This window comes from Peromyscus leucopus, chromosome 12 (assembly GCF_004664715.2).
Source record: "Peromyscus leucopus breed LL Stock chromosome 12, UCI_PerLeu_2.1, whole genome shotgun sequence".
Taxonomy (NCBI): domain Eukaryota; kingdom Metazoa; phylum Chordata; class Mammalia; order Rodentia; family Cricetidae; genus Peromyscus; species Peromyscus leucopus.
The window spans coordinates 11162219-11174696 of NC_051073.1; the positions used below are offsets into that span (position 1 = coordinate 11162219).

Genomic DNA, 12478 nt, shown 5'->3' on the forward strand with positions numbered 1-12478 from the left:
TAGTTTCCCAGAGTGGAGGCTGCTTATTAAGACCATAGGTACCACAGGTCTTGACAAATGGAAAATCCCTCAGGCCAGAGCTATCTTTGTGCTCTTGTTGAAAGCGTCCTGCTCTGCATTCTGTACCCGTACCTCCTTTTTTTTACCTTGCCAAGTCCTGCATTTCCCCAGAGAAGTATGTACGTGCCCTGGTGACATGCATGGAGATTTCAGTGCCATTCCATTTCAGCCATAATGGACTGAATTTTGGACTAGTTAGTCCAAGGATCTTAACCAGCCCAGTCTCTATAGTGGTCTATTCCCCCAACTCTCACTTCAACTACTTATGCTCTTTAACCTCAATTATCCTTGAGTCTCTGCTATATAGTCTGAAGTAGCCTGTGAGGGAGAACAGCAATGCCTAGTAACAAGAATGATAGTTTACTGTACACCCACTCAGAAACCATACCAGAATGAGAAGGCATTCAGTACTTCAGTTTTTACACATCAAGGATTAATGTGCTTACATTAACACAGTGCAAGTTCAGCAGCTTAGCTTCTGTGATCTTTGAAATCCTTTTCTGAAAGACAACCGTAGTGTCTTCCCTTCTACCTCTGCATCTCCACTCAAATGCTGTGTAATGTCAGCTAGGCTCAACACAAATGACATCTCGTTCTAAATCATCGACACACTGATTTCTAATCTGTATCCTAAGCTTTGGCCTCTCTGTTGGGTGTAAGACATGTACATTGGAAATGTTTCTAAGACGTAAGTGCTTGGTTATCAAAAGAACCTGAATTCAATGTATCCAAAGCTGACCTCAATCCTTCCAACCTGTTCTCTGTTGTCTTAAGTTAGGGTTTCTATTGCTGTAAAGAGACACCATGACCATGGCAACTCTTAGAAAGAAAAACATTTGAGGTGGTGGCTTACAGTTCAGAGGTTCAGTCCATTATCATGGCAGGGAGCATGTAAGCTGGGAGTATGGTGGTGTGTGCAGGTAGACAGTGCTGGAGAAGGTGCTGAGAATTCTTACATCTTGACTGAAGGCAACAGAGTGGTCTGTCCTACTGGGTGTGGCTTGAACATGAGTCCTCAAAGACCACCTTCACAGTGACACTTCCTCCAACAAGACCACGCCTCCTCATAGTGCCACTCCACTTGGAGGCCATTTTCTTTCAAACCACCCCAACCTGTGACCCCTTTTCACTCAAATTTTTGTGGCTCTTTTTTTTTTTTTTTTTTTTTTTTTTTTGAGACAGGGTTTCTCTATGCAGCCCTGACTGTCCTAGGACTTACTCCATAGACCAGGCTGGCACACAACTCAAGAGATCCACCTGCCTCTGCCTCCTGAGTACATGTGCCACCTCTGCCTGCCCCTATCTTTATTTATGGCACTCCATGTGTCCAGTCACTCAAACCTAGATCCAGAAATCCTCAGCTCTGTGCCATATCAACATCCATTTAAAGGAATCTGCCTCCCTTTCTAACATCAAACAAGTCTCTTTAATTTTACTCCTAAAACACTTCTTCACCCTCCCTCTCCTGCCTATCTTCATTCATGGCTTACTAACTGAATTGATTCAGTTCCCTCCTAGCTCAAGCCTTTTCAGTCCTCAGATCCAGCTTCCACACTAAAGCAAATAACCTAGGTTAACACTCAGATGGGACTGGGTCGCATGCGCGCGCATGGTGGTTTGAATGAGAGTGGCCCCCATAGGTTCATGTGTATGAATATTTGTTCCACAGTTGGTGGAACTGTTTGGGAAGGATTAGAATATGTGGCCTTGATGGAGGTTTGTCACTGAGGGGTGGCTCTGAGGTTTCAAAAGCCCACTTCATTCCCCCAATTAGCTCTCTCTGCCTCATAGTTGTCTGAAGATGTGAGCTCCTCTCTCAGCCATGCCTGCTTGCTGTCATGTTTCTGACCATGACAGTCCTAGACTCTAACCTGAAACTGTAAGCCCCAAATAAACGCTTTCTTTTATATGTTGATTTGGTCATGGTACCTTACCATCAATAGAAAAGTCACTAAGACAATCTGAAATAATCTAATCTTCAATGATTCATCATCACAGATCTTGAAATTATAAAGGTATAATAATCAAAGTCCCATGCTACAAAATAAATCTAAGCAAACTCTCTTATCACTGAGCTACAGGATCCCCAGTCCTCCTTCAAAAACATTATCAGCTGCATACTTAATGTGACATACTGGAGGAATATTTGGTGGGTTATGATTTCTCTTTAACAGTTTCCTTTAAAAACTATTTTTACCTACCTTACATTTAAGGGTACAAAAAGGAGCCAAATCTAAGATTTCCGGGAACTTTATGTGTTTGTTAACTTTGCGTAGGTTAAAACCAGCCTGAAAAAGGAGGATTACAGATTGAGTTCTTTTCTGGAAAAGCTATACAGATTAAGTAATTGTCCCCTCTAATGCCCAAAGAACTCCCAACACCCAGCCCTAGTCACCTTTCTAAGGAGACTATTTTTCCTCATTGGCTTGTTTCCAACTAGTTTAAGTTTTTCTTTAAGTACTACACACTATCAAAACTACTCTGATGAGATCTCCTCGATTCTGCCTTCGTCACCTCAAATGCCAGATAATTGGTTCAGAGATGCTGAGTTCCTAAAATTCAGCAATAAATAGCAGACTATTTTCCTGTGAAACAGTTTTTAGCTCATGTTCTAACCATGCTAGTAAGACCCAACCAGACAGCCAAGCCAATGCTTGACCAAGTAAGAGGGAAAATGCCTATAAAATCCTGAAGGATTTGAAAGTCGTAGTATTATACCAAATCTTCCAGAAAAGATCCAGTCACAAAACTATAAAAATCCAATGTATGTCTTTTTATCAAGTCAGTAAAAATTACACAAAACAGAAAAAACACTTAAGCAGTAAGCCGGTGTTTTTCTTATCTTAAACTGAGAGTAAGGTACTATAAGTCTTAATGAGGTCTAGAAACCTAGGACTGTCTGAATTTCTCCACTTTAACAAACCTATATATGTCTTCTAAATTTCCCACTTTTTTGAAGTTAGAATTAAGAAAAGGCAGAAACAAATACAGAGAGAGATAAAGTAGGCGGCATTACATATGTAAACGAGAGTACCTGCTGAAATCTCTTCAAATGGAGAGTGAGGACAGGAGGAGCAAGGGAGACCAGCATCTGCTTCTTTGCATTGGTGTAAACATGTTTCCTCTCACCTACAGAGAGGAGAGATGCTAGCACCAAACACTCAGTTTGCTATAACATCATCTCAAACTCTAAAAGAGCATTCATTAACACACTTCCACAGAGAGCATGATAATATTTGTGTTTTAGTAACAAGAGGCAAAATCAAGGATATTTTCTTGGTATAAACAGAAACTTGAAAACAGTAATTGACTCTGAATACACTACCATCAGAAGAATGTCATGTAGTAAGTAACACATTTAATTAGGGTTGGAAGTAAATGTTCCATATCATCAAATCATTTATAAATACCACTAAAAAACGTTTTTGAGGGGGTGGGAACACATGGTGGCACGTGCCTGTAATCTCAGTACTTGGGAGGTAGAGGCAAGAGGATGGCAAGTTTGAGGATAGGCAGGGGTTACATAAGAAGACAGTGCCTCAAAAACCATTTTTTTCAAAAGGCTTAAAGTACAACTCACTAGTAAAATGCACACGGCCCTAGGTTCAATCCCAGACACCAAAAAATTAAGATCTCTTGGGGAACTGGAACATCAGCAAGATGTCTGAAGGTACTTGGCATATCTCCCTCCATAAAAAATGACTAAAACCAGAAACATTTTAATTCAGAGACTATCAAAAACAGAGTATTAGGCTTACAGATTTTGGCTTGCTTGCCATTGTCTGCTCTGAAATAAAATCTCTAAAAGCAACATTACTTATTCTTTGAATGTACATGTAAATAAATGACTAAAATACTTAAAACACTTCAACTCTAGTGAAGATCTTTAACAATCTGTGATACCCTGCCCCCTTTCAATCCCACTTATTCAAACATGAAATGGGCAAGGCAAGAGGATATTATCAGTATCTCTGTTCCATATTGGAGAGAAATAAGAAAGCCACATAAGTACACTGAAAACTTCAAGTGTAAGGAGATGAGGGTCATCACAAGGGTTGACAAGGAAATGAGGATGCAGATAATCAGTAACTGTCAGGATGTTAAGACAGCATTCCAGTGGGAAGTTTACCCAGAGACAGAGACAGAGAAACAACTGTTACACTTTACTGCTGCTAGGTACCAGTGTACTAACCATACCAATAATGTTTTTCCTTCTGTTAAAATGTTTACACGCAAGAGGACACTAGTAACTCTCCAAATTCCATTGTGACTATAATTCACAAGTACTCTCCCTACCTACAAAATATGCACTTTAATATCAATTTTTTACAGCAAGAGAAAAAATCTAAATACCTTTTATATTTGCCTTTGGTCCATTACTCTGCCGTCTTGTGCACACTTCACAAAGCAGTTTGTTTGCATCTTGAAGTTTCTCATTACGGGTGAACTGATACAAACAATGCTGGATTGAACACTCATCAGTACTGAAAGCTTCCCGGTTCGCAAGGGTACAGAAAGCAGTTTCTGGATCCTCATTCATAACCTCATACACTTTTGCCACAGGAGAATGATTGTCATTCAGAATCTCTATATTGATTTCATCCGGATGAATAGCAGCATTCAAATTAAGGTTTTTTAAACCATTGGTAATGTCAATTTCTCCGTTGGTCCCTTCCTCCAGGAAGGCATCATTTAAATCCCTAGTACATTCAGTAGCAGATGTCACAATCTCCAGATCACTCTCACCGTTGACACTTCTCACACCGAGTGCCTCTAGACATTGACTGTCAGTTGTACTTTCTATCATTTTCTCTTGGCCATTCAAATCTTTCTCATTAACATAAAATTCTGTATGTATAACCTCCTCTTGAGAAACATGGTTGGATTCAATATTTACTTCCACTTCTCCTGGAAGTGACATTTCAGCTTCATGTTCATTGTCTTCAGTACGGTCAGTGGTACAGATATCATTTAAGTGAAGAACCTTCTCTTGAATTTTCTGTTGCCTTCGTTGGTTCTGAGTAAAAAGTATATATATTATATTTATATATATTAAAGAGAGAGGAGAGAGGGAAGGAAGGAAAGTGTACATACCACATCAGGTTTTGTTGATTTTTCAAACAAATCTTTCATAGAGAGTGTTCACTCTCAAATTCTGATTTTAAAAATTCCTTTACTATCAGAGTTCAAATAAACTATAACAAAAAGTTCTTTAAATGAAATCAAGAATAATCACTATTCACCAAATATTGGACTACCATGGAAATAACAAGAGATGAGTGAGCCAGACAACGCTCTCTGACTTAGAACTGAGCAGCCAAGTATTAGACAGAGTGGTGGTTCTGACTACATTCTGGTGGTGGTCTGAATGAAGATGGCCTTCACAGGTCCATGTTTCAATATTTGATCCCCTGTTGGAGGAACTGTTTGGAAAGGAAGGATCAGGAGGTGTGTCCTTGTTGGAGGAGGAGTGTTACTGAGGGCAAGAATTGAGTTCAAAAGCCAACACCATTCCCAGTGCTTTTTCTCTGCTTCATGGTTGTAAGATCAAGATGTGAGCTCTGGGCTAGGCCATAGTGGTGAACACCTTTAATCCCAGCACTCAGGAGGCAGAGGTAGGCAGATCTTCTGTGAGTTCAAGGTCAGCCCCGTCTACAGAGTGAGTTCCATGACAGCCAGAGCTGCACAGAGAAACACAGTCTCAAAAAACAAATCAAAACGAAAGATGTGAGCTGAACAATTACTTTCTCTGTCATCTGGACTCTAACCCTCTGAAACTGTAAGCCAAATTCAACACTTTCTTTTAAGTTGCCTTGTTCGTGGTATATTACCACAGCAACAGAAATGAAACTAAGACAACTCTGCAGGAAGATGTATCTATGAGTTGTAATTACTAATCCAGGTCTCATTAAAAAGACAACAAAGTGACAACTTGTTTCACATACAGGATAGATGAAAATTCTCGAAGGAAAAAAAATGGCTAAAATTACCAAAGAAGCAAAAAAGCCACATGCACAAGGCCAGTTAAGAAAATTTTTTCCCGGGGGGCTGGAGAGATGACTCAGAGGTTAAGAGCACCGACTGCTCTTCCAGAGGTCCTGGGTTCAATTCCCAGCACCCACATGGTGGCTCATAACCATCTGTAATAAAATCTGGCACCCTCTTCTTCCCTACTGAATTCGCCTTTCTGTCTGCATAGGGGGACAGGTAGGGAAGAAAGGGGCAAATAAGAACAAAGTAAGATTGGGACTAGGGAAATGGCTTAGTGGTTAACAGCAGCTGGCTGCTCTTCTGAAAAGCTAGGTTCGATTCCTAGCATCCTCAGGGCAGCTCACAACCTTCCCAGGGAATTTGATGCCCTCTTCTAGCCTGTATGGGTACCTGGTATACATGTGGTGCACAGACATGTAAACAAAACACCTATTCACATAATATAAGTAAAATTTCAACAAAACAAAAAACATAGTGCTAGCAGCCACCATTCTGCATGCTAACTAATTTTTTTTAATTAAAAACAAGTCAGTAAATATACAAAAAGTTTAAAAAAGCATAATTTTCCTTGTAGTTACCCACTTTGGCTTGCTTTTTGGCTTGCTTCTTTGCTTTTTTCTGTATGTGCTTGCTTGTTCCTGAAGGAATATCAGTTCTTGTTTTCATATAGCTGTCATCTTTTTCTTCCTCACTGTCTTTATCTTCTTCCTCCATTGTCTTTTTCACATTTTTATCATTTATATTTTTCTTACCGCTCTGAAAATATGTAGAAAAACAAAATATTACCACTACTATTTGGTGAAGGAAAATTCATGTAGCTTAACGTTTTACCACTTTACCATCTTTTTAAAGATTTCTTTATTTTTCATGTACATTGGGGTTTTGCCTGCATGTAAGCCTGTATAAGGATACCAGATCCCCGGGAACTGGAGTTACAGACAGTTGTGAACTGCCCAGTGGGTGCTGGGGATTGAACCTGGGTCCTCTAGAAGAGCTGCCAGTGCTCTTAAACTGCTGAGCCATCACTCTAGCCCCCATTATCACTTTTTATTTCCACAATATATGAAAAGTTATAAAAGACAACAATCATCACATGCTGAGAAAATATGAAACACAACAGCAAACAGGCAATATCAGGGGCTGAAGAGATGACTCAGCAGTTAAGAACAGCGCTCATGTCAGGTGAATCACAATCACCCATTGCTCCAGCTCCAGGGTTTCAAAGGTACCTGAAGTCAGGTGCACATAACCCCCTCACCAACACACACACACACACACACACACACACACACACACACACACAATTATCTCAAACAAGCAGTATCACGTGTAAGTTTATTAGTAGAAATAAATATAATGAATTATATTGGATGCATGCCATAGCATGTTGTATAGATGTCCTTTTGTAAATGTACTTTGTTTAAGTGGTTTCTGTATCACACCACAGAATTCCTGTTTGTTTTTTTCTTTTTCTGCATGTAAATAATTTTAGAGAAAGTAAATAAAGTTATTTTGGTAAGACTTTTAATTACTCTAAGCAATAAGGCAAAGGGTTCCTAAGTCATATGGACTTGAATAATGATTTATTCCACATTCACTTATTTACTTAGAAATAGGGTTCTCAATGTGTCATTCTTGCTAGCTTAGAGCTCCTATATAGAAAAGGCCAGCCTTGAATTCAGAGATATGCTTGTCTTTGCACCCCTAGACCTGAGATTAAAGGCATGGAAAACCATGCCCGGCAATGTTCTTTTATATCATATAACCACTTAAAAGAAACCAAATTAATATGATATAAAACTAAGATAACAATTTCCACACAAGACTAGAAGGTACTTGTGGTTGGCCTTAAATAGTGAAAACAGAGAAAAAAATACTTCCCTATGTGTAACAGAATCAAGATAATACCTACATAGAATTCTAGACACAGCTTTTTAATAAAGAATATAGTCCATTTTTTTTCTAATCCTAAAATTCCATCTCTAATAGACCCTGGAAAAGTTCTCCATAGGCTGACTGGTAAAACATACATCCTTAAAAAGTATGAGAGTGTTCCTCATAAAATCTAACGAAGGCAAAATAATAAACACATAAGTAAATAAATTTTGTTTGATAAAATAAAATATCCTTACCTGATCATCTAAAACTGGGAGAGACAAATCAAGGAAAGATTCATGCACCAAGGAGACCTAAACAAACCAAAGAGGCAATGTAAGAAAAAGGAAAAAAAAATCATGTTAATCTTACTATTAGATTATCCCGTTCCTGGAGAGAAAGACACATTAAATATTACCTATTAGGATTCCTCTCCCACCACCAGTGATGAAGGGTAGAAGGTGGGATTTAATAACCAAAGGATTAAGAAATTTTGAAATAAAACAAAAAAATTACAGAATGTTGAGGACCTTGAGTTGGGAAAAGAAATTAAAGTCACTGTAATTTATATCAAAGGTTTTAGGGGTGCTATGTTTCCAGTGAAGAACCGTACACAGCAATAAAGACTATTCTGTAAGGGCTGGGCATGGAGGTACACACCTATCATCCCAGTACTCAGAAGGCTGAGGCAGGATGCATCCTGTGGTGTGTGCCTAGCCAGTCTGGGATACACACCAAGACCTCATCTCAAAACAAACCAACCATACCATATTTAATTATGTACTTCTGTTTTAGAAAAGAATTGAGATTGACTGCCCTCAGTGAGTATTAATGCCTAAGTCCACCACACATGACATCTACTTACAGTCCTGCATTCATCACACATGATTGTACTAGTTAGTTCGCCACCAAAGATGCGGTCCACAAAACTTGGGATTGTCTTTTTCTTTTCATAATCTATAACAACAAAAAAAATTACAATTATTTCTTAAAATTAATTGAAAAAGCTTAAATTACTTATCTAGATTTTCATTTTTAATGTCCTGTCACTAAACATTTTTTCCACTACTCTTAATTATGTGTTGTATTAGTAAGCTGTGGAAATTAGCAGTTTATATTCTACCACTGAGCAAACAACACAATCACCTTGTTATAAATAATATGTATTGTTCTATTTAAAGTCTATTTATTAGTAAGGAACAAACTGGAAGTCAGTGAGACTTTCTTTATAGTACCATGTCAGTAAAATGACAAGATCAGGGGACTGAGGAGATGGCTCAGTGGTTATGAGCACTCACTGCTCTTCCAGGTCCTGAGTTCAATTCCCAGTACCCATACGGCAATTCACAGCAGCCTGATGCCCTCCCTCTTCCGGTGTGCAGATGTATATACATGCTGACAAAGTACCCATAAACATAAAATACAAATATTTTTTAAAATGTGACAAGACCAGACTCTGCTGGCTGATTCTACTGCTGCCTTGTTCCAGCATGAACACTTGAATACAACAGTACTGATAAAGAGATTGCAGCTTAAAAAAAGAAAGAAAAAATGCATAAGTTGGTTTGTGAGCTCTAAAACTGACTTTTTTGTAATTAAAAATAAAACAAAACAAAAAACCAGAGAACTACCAGGCACAATGTTCTTCCCTTTGATTTTCTACAGTCGTAGCAATATTTTTGACATCTAATCATTTGGTTTTCAAAAGTCATGAAATGTATAAGTATAACTCAAATGGTATGTGCCCATATGCAGAAAACCACTTTTACAATGGCTGGTTCAGTAGGCATTGTTTTGTTACTGGTCAGGCTCTACTGGATGCCAAGGAAGCAGTGTTATGAGCTGACTGGAGCCTGAGCTTTACAATACTGTATCCCTTAGTCACCATGGCCACTTACATTTAACAAAAATTAAATAAAAATCAAAATGTAGTTCTTGTGTTTCAGTCATGTGTCAAACTTGCGGTAGCTACATATAGGTAGGTAGTTACATATAGGTAGGTAGTGTGTCTCGGCAGAAGAGCATGCAGGAGAATTCCTATGGACAAAGCCAAGTGTGATGGCTCACACCCATAATTCCAGCACTCAAGAGGCTGAGGCAGAAAGATCTGTGGGTTCTAGACCAGTCTGAGCTAGAGTAAGACCCTGTCCTTAAATCCTTAAATGACACACAAGAGCTAAGCCAGCCTTATGACTAATAATCAGCTATTGATAAGTCAAACTAGCATCATTCATTTACTGTTTGTTAATTAAAATTCAATTTCTGAAAAATAAAGTGGTGATGTTATCTTAATTCTATCTTTATAGATTTCAATATATTAATGCATAAAAAGAACATTTCACAAGTTAAATTTCTCCAAAATATTGACCACTGGAGGAACAATCAATTTAAAATTCATGGTAACATGGATAAACTGTGTTTAAAATAATTCTGGGTTTCAAATATATGCACCAGTAGTCTTGTCCTAAGGTACAGAAGAATTCAACTATAGTGTTTTAGTTCAAAAAGTCAGACATTACCTTTAACTTTATTTTTTACTTCTTCATCCAATTTTTCAGTAGAATTACCAAATGCTTTAAGAATTCCTTTACTCACTCTCTAAAAGTAATAAAATGAATATATATATACTATTAAATTTTAAAGTTATTTTCCTTAGAAAATATGTAATAAATTCAAGAAAGGATAGAGATGTAGCTCCCCAAATTTACTGAGATAATCACATTTTCAAAATTAATTCAAGGAGCTAAGAAAAGTTATGCCTATTAAGCCTATAAAACAAACTTCTGAATACAGGTATGCTCTTAGCATTTCGAGATCTTCAACCTATTCAACACTGCTTTTCAGAGCATGCTGCCACCTCAGGAAGACACTGAGATGCTTAGTGCTAGCAAGGCCACACCACAGCTACAAGAACCAGCTCTAACATTTACTGTCCTGCTGTGTCATTACTGAGTGACTTGAACTATGCATGGAACATCTCTATACCAGTCCATGGGGTAAGAAAATAATCTACCTCATAGGATGGTTACAAGAACTAGGTAAGATGATTCATATGAAACAGAGATGTGCCTGGGGTGAGTGCAGAATTAAAGGAATTATTACTGCTGTTACTAGTGCAATTAATTAAACTCATACTTCCAAAAGCATCATATAGCCTGGTAATTAACAAAAGTTTGTAACTATAAAAACCATCCCCAGACTCTTGGTAAAGTGACCTGTTTCCCAGATCCAGCACTTGTATTAAACCAAACCAGGGAAAGAATGTGCTGCAACAAAGACTGTTTTGGGAGAAATGCTTTCCAGTGTTGTACATCTCTCTGGTGAAGTCTAGTGTAACAGAGCCCTAATGTCAGTATGGCTGCAGCATGAAGTAAATAAACACTTATTCTAATGAAGAAGCATATTGGCTGGAAAACCTGGGATAAGTGTTTTAAAGCACAGTGGCCTCTGTGACTGGCAGGAAAAGGCAGGTGAGCCCATGAGATTACAATACAGGATTCTCAGAGTATGCTAACTTGGTGTTCTTCCGCTCTCATCCCATCCAGTAAGTAGCGAAGTAGCTCCTGGCTGTCTTGTTGCTGGTACCCTTTAAAACGTGTTGCTCTGCAGAAAAAAAAGCAAAGATGAGTCTGCTACTTTACAAAGTTAACGTTAAAGTCTTAGAATTATATCCGAAGTCACAGTGTCAGAGTTTTCTCAAAATGTGTGTCTGCTATTAAGAACACCTGAGGCAGATTTAATTAGATCTGCTTTAAACTGGAAAGGAGTGTTTGTTCAGTTGGTTCTGATGCTCAGTCTTAAACGTTTTTCTCAGCATATTTCTAATGCACTGAAAGCACAATCAAGTGGATACTCACTTTTTACAGACCTGAGAAAAGAGCTCCTTAGGCGTCACAACTCGCTTTTTGTTCTCTTGCATCTCATTAAGAAACTGGCTCATGGCTAAAGTAAGAGGACCCGGAGGCTCAAGGTTCACTTCTAAAGGTTCCTGAAAATAGGCATCAAAACTATTTTACTCAAACGTTAGAATCAGTTACTTCCCCAAAATGTAACAAGCTGCCCAATGTAAGTATCTGAAAAACATCAAGAGATCAAAAACTTTCTGTTCAAAAAATTCAGCTCCTGGCCAGGGAAAGGCTCAGTGGTGGAAGTACTTGCTGGGCATGCCTGACAACCTGAGCTCAATCCACAGAACCTGTGTGAAGGTGGAAGGCTGGAGAGATAGCTTAGAGGTTAAGAGCACTGGCTAGTCTTCCAAAGGCCCTGAGTTCAATTCCCAGAAAGCACGTGGTGGCTCAGAACCATCTATAATGGGATCTAAAACTCTCTCATACCTAAAAAATACATAAATAAATAAAGTTAAAAAAAAAAAAGAATCCACTCCATGAAGTTGTCCTCTGACCTCCTCCACATGCATACCACGGCATAACTCACTCACTCTCACACACACACACACACACACACACTCCTCATATATACACACACACCACACAAACACACCTCATACAAATGATAATAAACATTCTTTAAAGGAAAATTGAGCTCTATCTTA

The 12478-nt window shown here is 38.4% G+C and overlaps 1 protein-coding gene across 3 annotated transcripts in view; it reads right to left on the reverse strand.

The window, feature by feature from the left end:
• Usp16 (ubiquitin specific peptidase 16) overlaps positions 1 to 12478 on the reverse strand; it is a 34705-nt gene that overhangs the window by 968 nt on the left and 21259 nt on the right. For all 3 annotated transcript variants that reach the window (XM_037209653.1, XM_028875961.2, XM_028875962.2), the window contains 9 exons: positions 11784 to 11914; positions 11442 to 11529; positions 10446 to 10524; positions 8792 to 8883; positions 8184 to 8240; positions 6634 to 6807; positions 4414 to 5077; positions 3095 to 3189; positions 2262 to 2348 (listed from right to left, as the gene is read on the reverse strand). In XM_037209653.1, the coding sequence (XP_037065548.1) occupies positions 2262 to 2348; positions 3095 to 3189; positions 4414 to 5077; positions 6634 to 6807; positions 8184 to 8240; positions 8792 to 8883; positions 10446 to 10524; positions 11442 to 11529; positions 11784 to 11914 (1467 nt within the window). The remainder of the gene's footprint in view (positions 1 to 2261; positions 2349 to 3094; positions 3190 to 4413; positions 5078 to 6633; positions 6808 to 8183; positions 8241 to 8791; positions 8884 to 10445; positions 10525 to 11441; positions 11530 to 11783; positions 11915 to 12478) is intronic.